We start from the raw sequence: 21,306 nt of genomic DNA, 5'->3' as shown, positions 1-21,306 counted from the left end.
TATTTATTTATTTTGAGAAAGAGCGAGCATGGGAGAGGCAGGGAGAGAAGGAAAGAGAGATTCCCAAGCAGGATCCTTGCTGTCAGCACAGAGCCCAATGCAGGGTTTCAATCCCACCAACTGTGAGATCATGACCTGAGCCCAAATCAAGAGTTGGCTGCTTAACCAACTGAACCACCCAGGTGCCCTAACCTCCATGGGTTATTAAAATTCCAGTCCTAATTTATGACCAAGCATTTCTAAACCAATAAAAATGTTTAGCTGTGGTAGGGAGAAGGGAGGAAACAGTGTACCCTGTAGAGGCTTATATTCTTAGGGAAAAAGCGTTCCTTCTGGAATCTGTGCTGTAGCAGGTAGGTACTCCTTGGGGTGTGCGTGTGGGGGGGCAGTATGCAGGGAAGGGGGCGTAGTTACTTCTTATCATATAGGAAGCTCCATTCCCAGGGGCTTCTGCCCTCCCCTCCTCCTTCCTTTCCCATATTAGTAAATACTTGGGGGATTAATCAAAGCTTCAAAGGTTGGTGATAACAGGTGGTGACAGCTTGATGCCCTGCAACCCAGGTGAATAGCAGCACAGCAGCCAAGCCTGACTTCATGCCAAACTTACACTTGGCACCAGAGACGGCTGCAGAACTGTAGGGCTTATTTTCACTTTTTAAGAAAAGAGAAAAGCAAGTTATTTTCTGGTGTCCAAACTCAGACATGGGACAACAAAGTGGAATGCTGTACCATTTTTTATTTCATGGGCTCTTGCGTGTGTGTGTATGTATGTGTGTGTGTGTGTGTGTGTGTGTGTGTTTATTAAGTAAGTTCTAAGCCCAACATGGGGCTTAAACTCATGACTGAGATCAAGAGTCACATGCTCCATAGGTAGTCATAGCAAAGAAGAAATTATGTGAAGACATAACATACCTCCGGAAATTGAGGGGAAATTGAGGTTAATTAGCAGAACCACTGAATGACAGCATAGAGAAGGCTCTCAGGGAGCCTACAGTCCAATCTCCTTACCTTATGATGATAGCAAAGCAGACCCAGAGAAGGGGTCTGACTTTTCCCCAAGTATTAGCAAAATAGGAACAGCGTGAGGCTTAGAACTCACTTCTGATTCCCAGAGCAAGAGTCTTCATGCTGGTCTGATAAATATGGTATGTGGCATTCAGGGGCCAAAGCTACAGCTTAACCACGTTAAGGATGGGGTGGAGCCACCCAAGTAGGCACTGAAAGAGCTTCAGGGAGGATGGCTGGCATAAACCCGTCTCAGGTACTGCTGACTTTCAACCTCAGGTTGGTTATCTTAGGTGGATGAATTGGCACACAGGTCTTTCTGGTCTGCATTAAGCCTTTTGAGGACTTGCCCAAGTTCAGAAACTTGAAAGTAACCTGTAACATCAAGGCATGGATCGGGCCCAGGCTGTTGCCTCTAGGGTATTCAGAAATTTCTCCCTAAGGCAAGTCAGGAAGAGCTTGGATTTGGTCCCAACAGAAACTCTCCTGAAGCTCAGTGGCAGCGTCTGTCAGCTTTGCTCCCAGACCTGCCCATTTGCCCCAGAGATGCTCACTGCTTATGTGGCCTTGTTGAACTGTAACCTCAAACCTAAGAGTGTCTATCAGCATGGACTGGATTCTAGCCACCATAATCAGAGGACTGTGGAGGGAGGTATATTGGCCCCTCACTGCAGGGTGGGAGGGACACCCTCTACTCCACCTCTCCCTGCAACCCCACAAATCTTTGAAAGAAGCTGGACTTCAGAGCCAGCTAGAGGTGTACATGGGACAAAGACATCACAGATTGTCAGGGTGCTCTCTTATTCTCTAGGAACCTGATCCCTGCAAGGATGGGGCACCCTTAAACAATCATGAGGACAGGGGAGACAGCAAAGCAAATAAGGGCAAATTACAGCTGGGTAGAGACGCATCAACCTCTGAAAACAGGACGGAGGGAGCCCCCAAAGCATTCAGCCAGTTCCAAAAATCTGTGTGGGGTGGGCACAGGATTCACACATTCACCCTACCTTCCCCATTGCTTAGCTGGCCAGGGAAGTCAGACTGTCCTCCAGAGCTCAGATTGTGGGGCTTGGGGCCTGGGCAAGGGCAGGAACTTACAGCTTCATTCACTGCCTCTGTCTCCCCTAAATAATCTCAGCCCGCAGCACCCCCAAGACCTCCAGGGGCAGAGGCCACAATTCTTGCTGTCACCTGAAACGCCATCCCCAGCCTGCCCAGCCTCCTTGCTCCTTCCCCAGCTGCAAGAACTTTCCTTCCTCCCAAAGCGACTTTGGATCAGATCTCCAGGCTAAGAGACCGGCCCCAGCGCGCCTGGCGCACGGGTGCGGCCGAGTCGTGCTGGGACAGCTCCACGCTGCCGCCTGGGCCGCCTCGGGCCATTACAATTGCAGACCAGGCTGGGAAAGGAGAGAGGCTGACCCCTCCGAGGGCCAGCAGGGAAGCACCAGACTTTGGGTGAGGGGCAGTCAGGACTAGGGAATCGATCTGGCTGGGGAATGAATGAGTGAGTAAATGAATGAACGAACACACGAATGAATGAATAGCTACGGTGTCGGAGACGCGGTAAGAGGCGTCCCAAGGAGGGTGCCTTCCACCATCCTGATGCCGCCGGGACTTCGCTCATCCCCCAGGTACGGAGCGCAGACAGCAGGGCCATCTGTCCCCTAGCCAACACCTCGCAGCCCCCCGGAGGCGCCCGGGCCCGCGCAGCGCAGCTCGGGAGCGGAGCCCAAATTCCGGTGGCCGGGAAGTGCCTGCCCCGCGGGAAGAAGGCACCCAGGCGCAGGGGCTCCCCACGGCCGCTTCGCCCCGCGGGGAAGCGTTCCCTCGCGGCGGTCCCCGGAGCCCCGAGCCCAGCCCGCTGGCCGCAGCCCCTTACCTGCCCGCCTCGGCGGCCTCACCCCGGCTCAGAGCGGTCATCGCGGCGCCTCCAGCGAGCGCCGGGGACCGCGCGGCCAGATCCGGCGCCTGCCTGCCCGCCTCCGCCCCGAGGGCCCGCCTCCGCCCGCCCATTGGCTGTTGGGCGGGACCGCCCCGCCCATTGGCCGTTACTCCCTCCTGAACGCCGGGAGCTTTGCGCAGATTCTAAGGCTCCCACTTCCCGACCTGCAAGTCTCGGTGGCCAGGCCTCGGTTTGCACCTTCTGCTCCTCAGAGCGCAGGCCTTGGGTCCCCTCCAGGCTCTTCCTCTTCAGCCCTACCCGTCTCGGAGCTCGGTGCCCTCTGCAGCAACCTCCTCCCGACCTCCTCCAAACCCTCCCTCTGAGCTCCAGGGCAGGTTTCAGCGTCTCCCCACAGCAGCTAAGGGACAGGAGTAGGGAACGAGGTATTTTGAACTGTTTGAACCGCATAGTCGGGCAGTCAGGGAGCTTTCATGCTTTTCCCAGAGTTGGGTCCTACGGAGGGACTGAAGATGGCCAGAAATCAAGTGGGGAAGCAAGACAGAGTGGGGCGATGTGACAGTTACCTGGGCCTTGGGAATGGGGCCAAAGCCCTATCCCATCTTACCTGGCCTGCAGCACCCTTCCCTCCTCCCACTAGGTAGGGCTTTGTTCTTAGAAGTGGTCTGGAGGGGTAAGATTCAGTCCCATTTCCAAACCCGTCTCCACCCCTCAGTGCTTTGTCAAGGGGGTAAGACATTGGCAAACAGAAGGGGACAAAGGGAACCCAGAGGTAAATATTCTGGAAACTGGGAGCCGCAGCTGGTGTCTTCCTACAGTACCCTTACATTAGAGGCCTCTGCTGCATAAGACATAAGGGGAGGTGCAGGGCAATGGCCGCATCACTCAGTTTACCCACCAGAGCAGGAGGGAGGGGCCCTTGTTGCTGCCCTCTCCTCTTTGGTCCAAATAAGCCAATAAAATGTCCCCAGCTGCAGTTTTTAGAAACCCAGCTACCACTTCCTCAGGGTGCCTGAGGATAAGGGGTAACCTGTATCCTCGACAGCTACTGCCTTCCCAGCACCTCTGCATCCCGTAGAGAAGATGGCAGGTGACCTGGGTCATCACACAGGAGCAACCATCAGGGTGCAAGGCCCTTACCATTTTCACCGTCAGAGGACAGGGTTCACCACCACACACACACACACACCCCACCCCACCCCCAACAGAAAAGCGAGGAAACCGGTACTTCAGCTGTTGTTTATTGACACAGGTAGGCTCTATAGCAATAGGCTGGGAGGTGGCTGCAGTAGTGGGGAAAATGGAGGGTGGGGGGCGTGTTTGCCTGCAACAGCTGAGTGGAGTGTAGGAACACAAGTGCACAATGCACGACAAGGGGAGCCTGAGGGGGATGGGGGAGCAAGGAAGGGCCCGGGCCAGTCTCCTTAAACTGGAACCACTGCCCTATGCCACAACTCTTGCTGGCGGTCTCTCGATGCCAGGCCAGGGGTGGGAGTTGTCTGGGTATCCATTTTCTATAGGAACTGAATGGAATACACAAAAAGGAGATGCAGCAGCGGTTGCCCTCTGTTAAGCTCTGGGGCTTCCAGTCCTGCAAACTCCCTTCATCCCTGGCTTGGGTGGGGTCACATGATGTGCAACGCAGCTCTGGGTTACCTCACCCGAACAGGGTCTTAAAAAAAGAGTCAGGTTTCAGAGGCATTAATCTTCTTCCCTAGCATCCCAGCCCACCAGTGCCACACTACAACCCCCAAGTGAGCACTACAAGCATTGCTGGCCTAATGGATGGGTTGGGGGAAGGGGATGGGACGGGGCTGGAGAAGGGGCTCTTGGGGCCTGTCATGGCACAGGCACTACACGCATGGTATTGGTGAAGCCGGAGCCAGGGCGCCACCCGGTCAGCACAATGACCACATCTCCCTTCTTGAAGAAGCCTCGGGCCTTGCCTAAAGGAAGAGAAGAAGGTTGGTGAGTAAAAGCCAAGCCAGGCAGATGTGCACCTGGCTGACTGCCCCGCAGCCAGAGGGAGCAAGCAGGGCTGGCTCATCATTACTTCCTTACACCACAAGGTGGCGCAAGCATCACAGCCCAGGCAAAGGGGATGCATGAGGGAGGCCCAGATATTTCCTTATCAATCAAAGAGAGTTGGCAGGGACCTTTGGACATCACTCATTTTATACTCTAGGGTGGAGAGCCTTCCCCAAAGTCAGAGCTAGTTGCTTCCGCTCATTCATTGACATCTTACTTTTATCAGGGACAAAGGTCATGAGTACATAATCTGTGTGTATGACACCCAGCAGTGTTTGAGCTCTAATTTTTTTTTAGCCCTCAGTAATAAGCAGATGCCAAAGAGCAGACAACCCTGACTATCCAGGATCCTTTGCTTTGGGCCCCATGCTGGAAGACAGTGAGAGGCAGTGGGCAACTGAGCCCCAAAACTCAAAAGGCTCCTCTTCCCTCCTGGGCTCAGCCCAGAACTTGAGGGAATGGGATGGAGGGTTCAGAGAACATTCCCAAGAAGACAGCTAGGGCTCTTGCACACCCTAAGGTCAGCATGTTCCCCTTTCTGTAGGATCCCAGGGACACCAGCGCTCAAGCATCCTCCCCACCCCTCCAAGCTCTAGCCCTTGCTCCCAGCCACGCACCAACATTCATGGCCAAGTTCACTCGAAGGTCCACATCCTCAGCCCAGGCCTCCTGCACTGGGTCCTTACACACCACAGGGAAGATGCCGCGGTACAGGTGGGCCTGGCGGGCAGTCTGGTGATTCCGAGTCACAGCAATGATGGGGGCGCGGGGGCGGTATCTGGCCACCTGGTGAGCAGACCTGAGACAGGATGATGGATGGGCAAGAGAGACCATTAAACAGTGTTCCGGGAGCCTCCCAGGAAGCCCTGGAGAGCCTTCAGCAACAGCTCACCCTCTAATCCAACTCACTGTTGCCAGCCTGTGACCCTACCGTTTTAGCATCTGCTCCCAAAGCCGGGGCAGACCCTCATCCTGTATCTTCCACAGCACGTACTACGCTTCTTCTACTACGACATCTTTAGCTTTGCTACCCGCTTGCCTTCCTCGGGCCCCAGGGTCATACCAGCCCAGCATGGTCAGTCTCACCCTATCACCCGACATGCCCCATAGCTGGCAGAACCCCCTCCTCTGAACTTTTCCATTCTGGCACAGATACAGCCCTGCCCAACCTCACCAGCACCCATTCCCTCTCGCTGCCAACAACAGCTATAAGCCAAGCAGCATGTGAATAGCACCTGACTCTTGACATCTGCAAAGAACAGGAGCAGAGCCCACCATCCCCCCTGGGACTCTGCAACATAAGCCTTCCCTACTGCTGTGCCCTTTCCCCAGCCCACATGGCCCCCAAGTCCCTGAAACAGTCCCAGCAACTGGGCTCTAGAGCCAACCCTGAGTATGTAAGCCAGGCTTAGAAATCTGGGTGTTACCCAGGAAGCAAGACCAGGAGATGGGAAGGTTAGTGCCAGTGGGTCTGCCTGTGAAGGCTATGGAGGGTTGGGGGGCCCCCTGAGCCCCGGGGCCAGGTGCTTCCTGGAACATGGACACTGCACACTTGGGTTGCAGATGTCTCTCAGGAGTTGAGGTGGGCCTGCTTGCAGGAGGCACTGGGCCTCAGAGGGCAAACTGTAAGGACACTCAACAGGTGTCCAGGAAACTTAAGCCATGTCACAGCAGAGAATGCCCTGCTAAAGACCTGGCCCCCATACAAGGCTTTCAGAGGAGCAAGTGCTGAAGTCGGGACTAGTAAGGGTGAAATCCCAGAAGACTGGAGCTAAAAATAGCCAAATAGCAAAGGATGGACCTTTTCACAAAGGTCAACCCTAATGGTTGGTGCTGTTTATCCCAAGCCCTCTGCCGAGGGAGTTTGCACAGATCTCATGTCCTGCTTCTACAGAAAGCCCCACCTGCCACTCCTCAGTGCACGGGGACCACCTGATCTGCTCCCCTCTACCCCACCCCTCTCCAAAAAACCCTCATGGCCCTAGGGTCAGGGATGGGGAGCACACTCCCAGACTGGGGCAGTGACACAGGCTAATTCAATCTCCCGGACTAGGAAAAGATCCCAAGGCAAAGGCCAAACACAGGCCGCTGCATGGCACCAGAGAGCCAGCAAGACATCATGGTGACCTTTCCTGGTGCTGAACCCACTTGCCTTTGGGGCTCAAAGACCGACAGGGACAGGTGCACCAACCAAACAGCATGTCAGCGAACGCACTAATTTTCCAAACTGACCGCTTAAAGAGTACACAGTAATTGGAATGAACAAAATGGCCATCTACTTTTTTAAGAGATTAGCTTTTAGATATGAAAGAACCACTTGTAGTCGGTCTATCTGTAGTTCTATGATTAAGTCTCTGGTTTCTCTGGAGGAGGTAAACTTGCTTTGGATCCAAATGATCCAACGCCACTTAGGAGGGCTGCCTGGAATCCTCTGGGCCCTGGTGGCAGGCAGAGGGGTCTTACCTTGGCTCAGTGCCATCTGAGCCCTGTTCAATGCGCTGCTCTCAGGACACCCAAGAGAGGTGTCCCCGAGCAGGGCATCCCCAGGGCACCGCCACCACCTCCTACCTGCCAGACTTGGTGAGGACGATTATGGCCCCACTGCAGCACTTGAACGAGGCCTCCACGGCGCCCACGGCGGCGGCTTCGGTGGGGTCGCTGGTAATGGGCGCCAGGCGGCGGAGTTCCTCAAATAATTGCAAGTGGTAGATGGCAGCCTCTGCCTCACGGGCAATCTAGGGGAGCAACATCCGTCCAGAGGGACGAGAGGGGGACAGAGCTTTGTCAGAGCTGTGTCACAACGGGAGAGGGTGAGGAAGAGTCGCACAGACAGCTGGTGAGGAACGTGTCCCTGGATGCGTGGCCAAGAGGAGCCCAACTACTAGAGATGCTGAGCCGAGCGACATCAAGACTCACAGGAACTAGTCCTTCGCCAGGTGCCTGTGACATCCACTGTGCCTACTGAGCCAAAGGACCCTTTGATCCTGCCCTGCCCTGACCTCCCTGGCTGGCTTCCTGCAGACGAGAAGAGGGCTGGGCCCTAGCGGTCTTCCAGATCGGCTGGAGCGAGAGGCTGGTTATCCTACAGAGTTACCTGCCCTTGGGGCCCTACCTGCCAGACTCCGTCAGAACTATCAAAGCTGCTGCTAAACACTTATAAGAAGCCTCCACGCTGCCCATGGCCATGGCTTCCATGAGGTCTGTGGAGTGGCTTGAGCCTCGCACAAGTTCTTCAAACAGCTTGCGGTGGAACATGGCTGCCTCAGCCTCACGAGCTATCTGTAAGGTTTAGGGGGGGAGGAGAGGCAAGGAAGAGGGAAGGAGGAGGGAAAAAAACGAGAGACAACACATGGAAAGACAGAATGGGGAATTAATCAGAGGAAGGTAACCTTAGGTTAATTGGCTAAATCTGTCCTTCAGGCAGACGCAAAGAGGCAGCATGATGAAAGCCCAACTGCTCAGGGATGGGTGGAGAATTTCTAGCACCAATTGCTGCTGCTTCCCCTCCAAGAGAGGAAAAATCGGTTCTTCCATTCTGGAAGGATTTGTTCAGTGGGGGTGGGGGTAGAGAGAGACAACATGGCGGTAGGCTCTAGCACCTCGGCACAGAAACATGCCCAGGCTGGGCCCACGCCACTCCCTGGCAGGACTTGACCATGCTGCCTCATGACACAGCTTATGGGAAGAAACAGGCCCTCCCTCCTCACATGGCTGTCTGGTTACCACAAGGCTCCTCCATGGGCTTCCATGCACACACGGAGCATTTACTTGGCTTCAGGCACAGGGCTGCTGCTACGAGCCTTTCCAAATGCCCTGCACGCTGAACACCGTGGGAAAGCTGGGGTCAGACAGAGCCAAAGCCACACAGCTTCACCGTGTTCCAAGCACGAAGGTGGAGAAATGGCAGATTTGTGAGGGCCACACTGAACAGCCATGTGAAGAGACAGATGGCCTGTAGAAGCACACAGGTAAGTTTAAGATGACATTTGATTATTAACATGTAAGGATTACCACAGTCATGAGAAAGCCATTCAGTTATTCACAGACCACCTGCTCAGATAACATCAAAAATTAGAAAATTTAAACTTCAGAAGATCATAATGCAACCAGCAGCATCTTAGAGAATGATGCGGGAGGGGAGAATCAGTAATAACATCTCATTAATTGGACAGTATGTATAAGCAGGCATGTGGCAGGATTTACTAGGTTACAGGTTTTATTTCTCTGAGAATTGGGTGCATGCAGCCCAAAGACGAGGAGACATGAACAGGAAACAGAACCATACCTGGTACTGCCTAGCCCTTAGCCATGGGTCATTCATTGCCTCAGACACAAGAGAAAGCAGTGAGCAGCTGCAAGAAGCTATTAGCCAGTGTTAACTGAGGACATGGAAAGGAGAAGCCTGCACCACCTAGCCCAGACCCCATAACTCATCTTCTGAGCAGTGCCATCCAAGCCCTGCAGTTCCCTCTAAGGTCTCTGTCTGTTCACAGGGAAGACTGGGGGTATGGAAAAGCAGAACTGGAATTCAGAGGCCAGAGCCTGATTCTTAGCCTCTGCCCCCAATACAGGCCCCTAATGGAGACATGGCTTTATCTCCTGCTAGATAAAGCACTGTAATGCAGGAGAACACTGGCTCTGGAGACAGCAGATCTGGATACAAACTGAGGCTTTATCATCATGTAATCCTCATCTATCAGCTGGGCTGACATCTATCACACAGAGGATATGAAGACTCCATCAATCTGTACTAGCTAATAACTAGACACACAGGAAAGGAGGAAAGGAAGGTTTTTTGGAGGGGGTGTTGCTTAAATTTGGTGCAGGGGAGGGTGTGTCACACAAAGGGCATGAGGATCCTTTGCTGACAGGAAGGTTAAAAAAAAAACCCACTTCAGAATTAGAGGCAAGTTCGCTGAGCTCCACACACATCATGAGCACTGACGTGGGGCTGTTGTTGAGAAAGTGAACCTACAGCACTCAGTTCTCCCTGGCCTGAGGAGCCCTGGTAACTGAAGCCTGGGCAGACTCTCGACAAGTCTAGAGCTGGACCAGACAAGGCAGAGGAACGGAGAAGCAGCCCAGCAGCGGGTCACGGCAGAGCCAAAGAGCCTTGAAGAGCTAGCTCAAAGAAGAGCCGCGTCCAGGACTCCTCCGGATGCTCGATCCAGGCCCAGCAGGCCCAGCCCTCCTCCTGCCTCTATTTGTGGACCTGCTGCCAGTCACTAAACCCCACATTTCAGCCTGAGGCATGTGCGGCAGCTCAGCAAAGCAGGCCCGGCTGCAGGCGCCATGCAAGGAGAGCTCGGTCACCACCCCCAAGCACACCCGGGGCCCGGGGGGTGGGGAGGGGGTGGCACCTGATGTGGAACAGGTGGGGAATCAAATGGACCCCAAACAGATCGGCTGAGAACAGGAGCCTATGGCTTTTTCCAGAATGGGACAGAGATACTCAGGGGTCCTTCGGGCTGTCCAGAGGAAAACTATAAGTAATCTTAGTACTTGAACCAAGGGATGGACTCACAGCCTTGAAGCCAGAAGTGAAGTGCGCTCTAATGGAGGACGCCTCCAGAGCAGAGGAAAGAGGAGGCAGTGTGGGCAGGGAAGGCAGAGGAGGAAAAAACCCAACGTACCCCTCTCCCCAGCACACACCTCCTCACTCTTATTGTGATTTATAGAGGATCATCAAAGACTGAGGGCCCAGACGCCTAAAAGGTGTCACTCTGTACCAGAGCTTGCCTCCACCCTGGGCCCGGCCTGAGCCCGCGGAGATGGGGAGACTCGAAAACTCACCAGGTGCTGCATGCGAACAGCCTCCAGGGGGTAGTCCCCTTTGGCGGTCTCTCCAGAAAGCATGATACAGTCGGCTCCATCCAAGACCGCATTGGCCACATCACTGCCCTCAGCCCTGGTGGGACGGGGCTTCTTGATCATGCTCTCCAGCATCTGGGAGGGGGACAGGGCGTGAGTGAGATGCAGCCTCGGCAGCCTTCAGAGATGAAGGTCTACCAGCTAACCCCCTGGATACGTGTCTGCACATGAGGGGAAGGAAGGGTGTGTGTGTGTTTGAGAGACATGGGGCAGGCCCTGGGGAGAGCCCAGGTGGCCTCCCTGTAAGCGTATGAGCGCAGGGAGAGGCACATGCCTGCGTCGCACAGATGACAGGCTTCCCAGCTCGGTTGCACCTCCCAATCATCATCTTCTGAGCAAGGAAGACCTTCTCTGCAGGAATCTCAATGCCTAGATCACCACGAGCCACCATGATCCCATCGCTGGCTTCCAGGATTTCATCAAACCTGACAGAGAGGTTAGGAAGAGAGAGAGAGGTTACATGGAACAAGGCCACAACTGCATTAATTACTGCACACAGGAAGTTCTCCTGGGTTCTATGACCTCATCACGCGTATAAAGAGGCAACGGGGTGTTCCAGCTACCTTAGCTGCCCCCCAAAGTAGGCTAACACTTGCCCTGGCTTCTTCAGCACTAGCATGAGAACTTCACTGAAGGGGCAGGGAGGAAAGCAAGGTTTCCTCCAAAGCCCTGTAGGCTCATTTCCTCTCCATCTGCACCTCAAGGCCCCCTCTTAAGGCATCTCTCTACCGTCTCCACTCTAGCTAGCACTTCCAAGGCAGAAAGAGAACCCGAGGCCAACTGATTGCTCACGACATAAAGGTCCTTGGCCAGAAGGGCTGCTCCTTGAGGTGGCCCCCTCCCAACGTGCTGAAGGCAAGAATAGCTGTGGCTCTGCCTGGTCTGTGGCCAGGGTCAGCGAGCACCCATGGCTCATCAGGATGGCAGGATCCCAGTACAAAGGACGTCTATGCAAAGTTAAGGATGGCAAGGTCAAACAGTGGGCGGGGCCGCTCCACCCACCCTCCCCAAGTACATGCCTAATCCACACAAGTAGGTCTAGGGTTTTAGCTGTGCCGGCTTATGTTCCTAGCAGGGAGCTGGGAGGAACAGAGGTCACGGAGCTGGTCATACCCACTCGGCTCAACCTGGGGAATACTGGGGAGGTGGTGAAACAGAGCTGGGACCGTCTAATACACCTGGAGAGGCACATGCTTTCCTCCAGGAAGCTGGTAACATTCCAGAGCCCAAACATCAGGCCAGCTGCTTTCTAAGCGAAGATAAGGACACCACGAGCTTCCACATGCCTCCCAAGTGAGGGGCTAAAAAGGGCCCCTTCCTAAGGGCCTGCTATCTTCCTTCTGTTGTGAAAAAATGGTGGTGTAGGTGGGGGGGTGGAGGGGCAATATCCCCTTATTCCGGCAAACATAGGTAGTGCTCCTTATTAGGAGGACAGCATAATGGCCCTTGACCTGTGAGCAGTGACCCTGTCCACTCCCAACGCTGGCCCAACTCCCTGGGCCTGTGGAAGAGTATCAATCACCACTGGGAAGCACCAGCATGCCCATCACCTGGGAAGATATATATGTATTTTTTTTTTAAATACCAATGCCTTGGGGCACCTTCGGACTCAGTCCGAAGAGCCGTGCGACTCTTGGTCTCAGGGTTGTGGGTTTGAGCCCCAAGCTGGGTGTAGAGACTGTATACATACATGCATGAATAAAAATAACCAATGCCTTTCATTCTCCCCGCTTAAGAGGGACTCTATGGGTCTGGCCTAAGCTAGGGAGTCTGCATTCTGATAGGCTGGTCACCAGGTTTGGGAACTGGATATTCACAGGATATAGCCTTTTTGGAAAGTGCGGGGGGGGGGGGGGGGGCACTTACCTCCGAACTCCCTCATGATTCTCAATTTTGCTGATTATCTTGATGTTCTTTCCTTTTTCTCCCAGGACCTTTCTAACTTCATGGACATCAGATGCCTTGCGGATGAAAGATGCAAACACCATATCTACATCCTGCTCTACCCCAAATTTCAGATCCTGGATGTCCTTTTCTGACACAGCAGGCAAGTCCACAGCAGCCCCAGGAAGGTTCACACCCTTCTTGCTCCCCAGGGAGCCACCATTCTCCACCTCTGTCACCAGGAAGTCAGCACCTGTGTAAAACAGAGTGGGGGGGGAGGGGCAGAGCAATGAGGGCACAACATCCTCAACAGGAAGCAGGCTCTCCCCAGTATAGTGAACTGAAAGCAGTACATTGTGGGCACTGGAGCCCTATGTCCAGAAGTCAAATACCACCTCACTAATTGTATAATCTTGGGCAAGTCAACTAACCTCTCTGTGCCTCAGTTAGTTTCCTCACCTGTTATATAGGGATAATAGTATCTGATACTCATAAGACTGTTTTAAAATTTACACAAATTATCGTGTAAAATGCTTAGGACCAGTGCCGGACACTTAAATATCAGCTATCATCCCCAAGTATACTAGAGTCCTGCACATATCATATTGACGGAAGATAGAAAGCAGAAAGGCTTTCTAACAGTGAGGATGGATTAAAAAAAAATTCTCGCATCTCCTAAAAGCACGATTAAGTTGAAGTCTGTTTTAAAAAACAACATAAGGAATTATAGAGGAACCTGGGTGGCTCAGCCGATTAAGTGTCAACTTTGGCTCAGGTGGTGATGATCTCATGGTTTGTGAGTTCAAGCCCTGCATCGGGCTCTGACAGCATGGAGCCTGCTTGGGTTCTGTCTGTCTGCCCCTCCCCCACTTGCTCTCTCTCACAAAATAAATAACTTAGGAAAAAAAAAAGAGGAATTCCTGAGAATAGACTTAATCTTGCTGTCAGCCAAACAAACTTCCCATGTTCCTTGTGTTAAAGGAAATTTAAAGAATGGGAGATGGTTTTACACAATGAGATGCTGACTCCAGTACCTTTCTCCTTCACCAACAGAGAGATAAGCCCATCGTCCACGTAGACCTTGCTGCCCACTTCCACCACCTTGCAAATGTTCTTGTAGTCCAGCCACAGGACGTTCTCATCGCATTTTTCCATGTAGGCATTGTCCAAGGTGATCTTGAGAGTGGCTCCTTTCTTCAGCTCCACCTCTGCGGTGCCACTCTACAGACAAAACAGTTTACTGCCATGAGTCCAGCCCTCATGGCAGGAAAAGAAAAGTTCTTTCCTCCTGGGAAAAACGCTCAAATCTCAGCCAGAAGTACAATAAAGCGTCTGGCTTTGGGAATAAATGATCTTCTTCTCAAACTTATCTCAAAGAAGTCATCCAGGAAAAACCTACAACGTTTTAGTCACACTATTTAATGACAGGGGAAAAGGGATGAAGAGAGGCTTGGAACTAGGTTTTTAGAGTAAAAAAGCTTCCTCTCTGGTATCATTTCTTAGCAAAGTACATCAAATCAACATCGTTTACAGTGATGAATAGAACCCTCCTTTCTAGATCTAAACTAAGGAACATGGCCTCCGAGCAGGGCACAGACATGGCCCTCCAGAGCCCACCGCCCCCTGTACCTTCCCTGTCCCCACTCCCGGTGATACTTACGCCCTTGATGAGCCCAGTTCGGATCTCAGGTCCTTTGGTGTCCAGGGCCACAGCAACTGGCCGGTAACGAATGGGGTCAGAAGCAAAGCTTTCCGTGGCTGCACGCACATTCTTGATGGTCTCAGCATGGTACTGGGGGTAAGGAAGGAGAATGATGGGTGTCCTCCCACATGAGGAGCTAGCGCCAGAACTGAAGTTGATCCCTCAAGGAAAAGCCTTGGATGTTCTAAACCCCTGCCTTCTTTGGCTAGCCTCAGTGTCATCCATTCACTGAGCACCCTCAACCTTATCTCAATCCCCTTGGTTTCTGCCCACTTCTTCCACAGCACTAACTCGCTCATGGGCAAATCTTAGTTTAGAACACTGCCACCAAAACCCACTACAGGTATGGTGTAAACACATCTCAACATAAAAAGAAGCATGTCTTATTTTCTCTAGGACCTAGGAATTACTCTCCCTCGGCAAATAAAACAGGCAACTGGAATAAAAGACCTTGCACTTATGTGTGCACAGTGCTGGTCCGGCAATCAGTGTCAGATTCTGATAGATTTGGCAATTCTGAGCTTTTTCCTCTACTGATTCCAAGTACAATTCAAACTCCAGAGTTATTTACTTAAGCTTACAATGGCCAAGCTACACAACTCATTGCTAAGGTCCGGCAGACCTGGTTTTTACAATCACTTTCCGGAGCAGTCTAGGGAAAGTTGGGAATATGCCTCTCTCTGAACTAAATGCCCTGGCTTCCATCTTTTTCCTAAGCCCTTTCTTTTTTCCAACTGTTGCTACCATCTGACTAAAAGGAGACTCAAAGCCAAGATGTCAAAAGTGCTTAGTATAATCAACAGGACACTGCTGATAACAGAAGCACCCAATTCAGCACTTTGCAGGCCCTGTCCTTCAGCCACCCGGTCCAGGAGAGTAGCACCCACAAGGAGGCTGGAGGGGAGCCGGAACAAGGACAGTGCTGCCAGAAGCTTGTGTCTGAAAATCTTCAGCTTCTAATTATGCTATCTAATGAGGACCAATGGCTGTTTTCTGGGGGCAGAGGCCCTTATTCTAAGTTATAAAAATTTCTTTCTATTGCTGACTCACAATAAAAACAATAGAGAATAGAATACAGAGATAACTTTTCAAAGAAATGGGTGTTTCATATGGTCAAATCCCTTTCCCTCGGAGCTGATGTGAGGCGTAAAAGAATCCATGAAGTATTTAGAACAGAGATGAACAACAGTAATTACTTAATAATTGTTACCTAGCATTACCATCATCTTCTATTGACCATTCTATTTCATCCAATATGCACTTTGTGTTTGGTCATGAGGCAGGGCATTCTTTTAGTAGACAACTGGATTTGGCTGTGAAGTTTTATTTGTGCTTTCTGCCTCTAAGGGAACAAGCCTCGTGTGCTAACCTGTCTGGTTCGGGTACTGTCCTTGGCTCATCTTACTGTCAGGGTGTGCTGATTTCAAAGAACATACTGGGAAGACTTCTGTACTTCTCTAGGCTCTGGGACAGTGCGACAGAGGATCTAACTGCTCCTTCAAGGCAGTCAGAAGGAAGTCATCAAAGTCATTTAGGCCTGGTGTTCTGAACCAGAGCTAGAGCTAATGGCCACATTTTCAAATTTCTTCAGGCTGTTCATCTATTTATATTTTTTTACATCTTGGATATTACCTTTTCTTGGAAAAGAGTCAAGTTCATCTCAATGTATAGAAATTAAAGAAGTCTTTTTATGACTTTCAAACTCTCTTCTAATACATAGGAAATATTCCCTTCTCCTACTCTTTTTTTTGTGCATCCTGATTCTTGACCAGGTTTTCCAGAAGTTTCTGTGCTACAGAGGTGTTTTGGTTTGTCAAATTTAGTTTTTATTTCATGAAGTTATGCTTTTAAATCAATGCTTTCCCTTCACCCTTTTTAGGTTATTTGGTTACTAGTATTTTAACTATTTTATTTACTTTCATTAGGACTTTTGTTTTCTGGTAAGTACATTTAAGTCTGTGTTAAGACTTAAAGTTTCCACAAAAAAATATGCCAGAGGATATGGCCTATATAATTTCCATTTTATGGAACTTGAGGGGTGGGTTTTGGTGGCCTAATAAATTTTAAAATCCTAAGCATTTTAAATAAATACGTGTTTTGGTCTTGAGTGGACATAAAGTCATCTATTTATATACATACCAATAAGATTATTAGGTCTTATATTATTAGGTCTTATATATCTACAGTTATCTTTTGGTACACTGCTGGAAGGTGTACTGAAGTCTTCCGCTAGGGCTGTGGTTTTGCTGGATATTAACAAGTGGTAAAGAAGTCTATCAGTTAATACTGTCCTTGTGGAAGATTCTAAATTTAGGTTGTTTAAAAGTCAGTATCGGGGCGCCTGGGTGGCGCAGTCGGTTAAGCGTCCGACTTCAGCCAGGTCACCATCTCGCGGTCCGGGAGTTCGAGCCCTGCGTCAGGCTCTGGGCTGATGGCTCAGAGCCTGGAGCCTGTTTCTGATTCTGTGTCTCCCTCTCTCTCTGCCCCTCCCCCGTTCATGCTCTGTCTCTCTCTGTCCCAAAAATAAATAAACGTTGGAAAAAAAAATTAAAAAAAAAAAAAAAAGTCAGTATCACTGGGACCACATGTTCAGTAAGAACACATCTTGCCCAGGTGAACTGCTACAAGTGGGGTTAGGGAGACTGGCAAAAAGATAAGATGCAGATAGTAGATGGCCCTCTGTTAGAGGGAGAGAAAACAATTTCAATGTTCTGTTTTAAAAGAGTACTTAAAAACTGTCAAGAGCTGGGAAAGCATGCTATAGCATCTAGTCAAACTTGCATGTGAAGTAAGAGCTCTGACATGCAGTCAAAACTAAAACTGTTTACGTTACATTATGTAATATTAAATTATATAACTATATATAATATTAGAACAATTTCAGATGAGCCAAAACCCTGATCCCAGAGACAACCTCATCCTGATCAAAAACTGCAGAATAAACCCACTAGAGAGACTTGGGGAGTATTTTGTTGTTGCTGGGGTTTTTTTAAGTCCCAATTCTAACTTAGGAATAAGAGTCAAAGCAGAGGTTATCTCCAAATGCGTCTTGTAGTTTAAAAAGACCAAAATCCCTGAGCCAGCCCCTGTCCAGCAGGTGCAGTAGACAGCACGCAGCCTTGCCATTTCAGAGCTGCAGTGGTGTTATTTTACTGGATGGAAGAGGCCACAAGCCTAGTTAAAGGTCAACTTCTTAAAATCTATTTCTGCTTCTTCTGCTACACAGAGGAGACCCTGGCATGGTCCAGGAGCAGGGATCAATAGTGAACCAATCCCCACTGGTATCTTTAGCTCTGTCTTTGGGCTAAGCTAACACTTGCAGGAATTCCTAGGGACTCGGACCCCGACATCGGAAAATTACAGAATGTCACCACAGACCAGTCTTAACCTGCCTAAAGTGCCGGCTGAGGACAGTTCCTCTGAACTTGGTCAGGCCTCCATGACATTTGGAAGCCGGCCGCCTGCCAGGCCATAGGCTGTTTATGGAACACGGGCTACGGAACTCACGATGGAGAGTCTCACGTTTCCAGAAAGGAGAAATTCGCCTCTTGGACTGTACTTCCTGAGGCTTTATTTTTAGTCTAAACTTAACACCAGCTTCCAAATGCCAGAGGGCAACCCCTTACCACTTGCCCTTACAGGGTAGCATTTTCCTTTTTCTAAACAAAGAGTGAGGGAAGTTTGGCCCATCCATTACTTTCGTACCAATGCCAGTATGAAATCTCATGGCTTATGAGTAAGGTTGATGGTTTTTAAAAGGAACTGTATGTCAGGGAACCTCAATTCCTCCCTCAAAATGAGTTTGGGAACAGAAGCAGGCAGGAATGGAGCACTTCCCAGTAGCTAGGTAAAGCCTCTGTCCACAGGTCAAGTCAGCTCATAAACAGCCTCAGCACAAATACATTCCTACCACGCTGCTGGAGAAGTGTGCAGACTTTATTTTAATGTACCAGAGCCCCTGGGAAGACACAGGCCAGGAACATAATGTTGATGAAAGGGGGTATTATATGCCAAGAAGTGTTAGTGCATTAGACTCAGTCCTTAACTTGCAATAAGGACTTCTCCTGTACCTGCTCAGTTATCTTGGTCTAACCTAGGCCAGAATTCAATCTGCAGGGTGACCTTTTGGCTCATCACCTCAATATGAACTGTTACAGAAACCCAAGGGTAAGGAGGTGTCAAGCACTGTGGCCACGATACCTAATGGCTTACAAGGTTTTCCAGTAGAACCCTTCCACACTTTTTTTTTTTAAGTTTATTTTTCCCAGCAATCTTTATACCCAACTTGGGGCCCAAACCCACAACCCCAAGATCAAGAGTCGCATGTTCCTCTGACTGAGCCAGTCAGGCACCCCAAACCTTCCGTACTCTTGTGAACACAGGTGTGTGGGATAACCACGGCCAATAACAAAACGAATCTTCTTTGTGGAAGGAGACTTGGCCAGTTGAGATAGCAGGAGATGGGGAAAGGAAGAGTAGGGATAGGCTAGTGAAGACGATCTCCCCATTGGCTGTAAACCCCAGATTCTTTCTTGCCTGATCCACTGTGGTTAAATGAACACCGCACTCCCACCCAATTTCCTACATGCTCTCCCAGTGGCCAAACTGTCCAGCTGAGGCTCACCTCATGAGTTCCATGAGAGAAGTTCAGACGAGCCACATTCATTCCAGATTTAATCATCTCTTTCAATATCTCCACAGACCGGGAAGCCGGACCTAGTGAAAAAAATATTAAAGCCTAAGTGTTATTCAAAGTAGGAATAACACTTGAGTTTGAAGAACTCTGGATATTCTTTGTCCCTAAATTTCCCTCCTGCAAAAAGCTCAAAATTCTTTCAAAAGCATATACATAGCTGTTATTGTGTTTGCCCACTTTCTTGATTTAAGGGGTCACTTTTCCTATTTCCTTCAAATTCTACAGGCTCCTATCTAACTAGGAAAGCCTAAGTAAGACTTGGCCAGCCCTCTCTGCTCTCCCTGAAGGCTAGCCAGATGTCCAACCACAGAACTCTGGTTGCACAGAGCCATGTCAAAAAGGTCTTCCCAAGAGGGGCACCTGGGTGGCTCAATCGGTTAAGCATCTGACTTCGGCTCAGTTCATGATTTCATGGTTCATGAGTTTGAGCCCCGCATCAGGCTCTCTGCTGTCAGTGCAGAGCCCGCTTTGGATCCTTGGTCTTCTTCTTTCTCTCTCTGCCCCTCCACTGCTTTCTCCCTCTGTCTCAAAACCAAAACATTTTTTAAAATCTTAAAAAAAAAAAAAAGATCTTCCTAAGATTTCTGAGATGCTCCTAAAAGAGGTGCTAAGGAAGACATCGTCTAAATTTCACCTTTAGTAGCAAAAACAGAGCATACTAATTCCTTACTGCAACTTCCTATGACCTGAGTTCCCACAAGAATCTGTGTAGCCTCTCGCTCAGCAACCAGGTTTGCTACATTTATTTTGTCTTTTCAGGAGAGAAAAGATCACTGTCATAGGAGGCCCTCGTTTTGAGGGCACACCCACCCACTCACCGATGGTACAGATGATGCCCGTGTTACGGGCCGTGATGGGTGGCGAGTCAATGTCCAGGCGGCACATGTGCTCCAAGAACGTGTCAGCCATGGCTGCGTGCAGCTGCTGGGTCTGAATGAAGGCAGTCCCGACATCACTATGGGGCTTTGACATGGCTGCTGAGGTCCTGGGTCCAGGAGAACTGAAGAGAGAGTATCAGTCTGAGAAGCCCAGGTAGTTAATATACCACTTGGCACATGAGGCTGTTTCCTGCTTACACATTAACTCAATAAGCACACTTTGCACACAAGCCACAGGGAGCCCTGCCACGCTCTGGCCATGTGGGTGCTCCTCAAGTCAGGCATAGGGTTCACACGGCCGTGAGCAAGTGGGAAGGACCTCAAAGAACAGTTTAAAACCTCGTACCGAATGTGTGTACTTCCCAAGTACCTGCTGTAAGCAGACCCCCCTGACAACAGCTCATATCTACCTTGACAGCTTTCTTGTCCATCCTACAAACAACATGTCACAGGCATGGAAAGAGCTTCCCCAAAAGAAAATTGTAACTGATCTTCCAGTGAGGTAAAGAATGGAATCCTAGTTTAGTACCTTGGCGAATCTAGATCTTTGTATGAAAAGCTATCTCAAAGCTATAAATGTCTGCTACAGGGCAGGGCACCCACATTGGCTTTTAACAATCCCCACCCAAAAGCAAAGTGAGTTTCCTGGTTGTAAAGACAGCCACCAACCAGGCAGTCCGTTGAGCTCTGGGATACTAGATTTTCACTAACACAGGGCACACATCAAGTTCATTCCTCGACTCACTCTAGCAGGAGAGTTCACAGACAGATAGTAGAAACCAGTCCCTAGACAGGAAGCAAAGTTGATCCAAAATGCTGAATGCAGAATCTTTTGTCCCAGGAGTCTACCTAAAAACTACATCTACTTTTGGTCAGCAGCACTTTAGGACACACAAAGTAATTTGCATAAATTCAAGGATAACCCCAAAGGGCACTGGTGTCATTCTAAAATTAGTACAGCAACTTTAACAGGACAGTCACAACATGAGGAAATTAAGATTGCTTGCCAAATCCTTTTCCCAACTGATTTTCTGATGCACCATCCCAGTTCAACTTTCTGACAAGTACACCACCCTAAGTAACAAAGACCATCTGTGTTTCAGGTAATTAACCAGGCCAGGTCACAATCCTGACAACTGTCCTGACCTTTGCTTTCTTCATTACTGACTTACAACTAAACTCACTCAGCCGGTTAGTTAGCTGATTACAAAGACTTGAGAAGTTTCCAGGCAGGGTCTTAAGAACCATCAGGTAAGGATGAGAGCCAGAGCTGGACACTCCTCATCAGAAGGCTGTCCCTCTCAAGTTCTCAGACCAAGGGCTACTCCTTCTAAAACCCTTG

General features: G+C 50.2%; 2 protein-coding genes and 1 long non-coding RNA gene across 7 annotated transcripts in view; 1 reads left to right on the top strand and 2 right to left on the bottom strand.

Moving 5' to 3' along the window:
* Nucleotides 1-3,033, bottom strand: part of GRAMD2A (GRAM domain containing 2A) — a 34,014-nt gene extending 30,981 nt beyond the window's left edge. For 2 of the 3 annotated variants that reach the window (XM_006932411.4, XM_006932420.4), the window contains exon 1: nt 2,885-3,033. In XM_006932411.4, coding sequence (XP_006932473.2) covers nt 2,885-3,018 — 134 coding nt within the window. In that variant the 5' untranslated portion in view covers nt 3,019-3,033. The remainder of the gene's footprint in view (nt 1-2,884) is intronic. The other variant, XM_045059066.1, reaches the window with a different exon arrangement.
* A 29-nt stretch (nt 3,034-3,062) lies between these two features.
* On the top strand, nt 3,063-4,409 carry LOC109500586. Its single transcript, XR_002158229.3, has 2 exons — nt 3,063-3,330; nt 3,951-4,409. It is a non-coding gene; the product is annotated as an uncharacterized LOC109500586 (long non-coding RNA).
* PKM (pyruvate kinase M1/2) overlaps nt 4,131-21,306 on the bottom strand; it is a 28,301-nt gene continuing 11,125 nt past the window's right edge. For 2 of the 3 annotated variants that reach the window (XM_045059059.1, XM_045059058.1), the window contains exons 2-11: nt 19,905-20,086; nt 19,015-19,106; nt 14,349-14,480; nt 13,723-13,909; nt 12,671-12,941; nt 11,079-11,229; nt 10,727-10,879; nt 7,502-7,668; nt 5,551-5,732; nt 4,131-4,851 (exon numbers count right to left, since the gene is read on the bottom strand). In XM_045059059.1, the coding sequence (XP_044914994.1) occupies nt 4,745-4,851; nt 5,551-5,732; nt 7,502-7,668; nt 10,727-10,879; nt 11,079-11,229; nt 12,671-12,941; nt 13,723-13,909; nt 14,349-14,480; nt 19,015-19,106; nt 19,905-20,058 (1,596 nt within the window). In that variant the 5' untranslated portion in view covers nt 20,059-20,086 and the 3' untranslated portion in view covers nt 4,131-4,744. Of the gene's footprint in view, nt 4,852-5,550; nt 5,733-7,501; nt 7,669-8,045; nt 8,213-10,726; nt 10,880-11,078; nt 11,230-12,670; nt 12,942-13,722; nt 13,910-14,348; nt 14,481-19,014; nt 19,107-19,904; nt 20,087-21,306 lie in introns of all 3 variants that reach the window. The other variant, XM_019832117.3, reaches the window with a different exon arrangement.

Source organism: Felis catus, chromosome B3 (genome assembly GCF_018350175.1).
Source record: "Felis catus isolate Fca126 chromosome B3, F.catus_Fca126_mat1.0, whole genome shotgun sequence".
Taxonomy (NCBI): domain Eukaryota; kingdom Metazoa; phylum Chordata; class Mammalia; order Carnivora; family Felidae; genus Felis; species Felis catus.
This window is presented reverse-complemented; position numbering and strand designations above follow the sequence as displayed.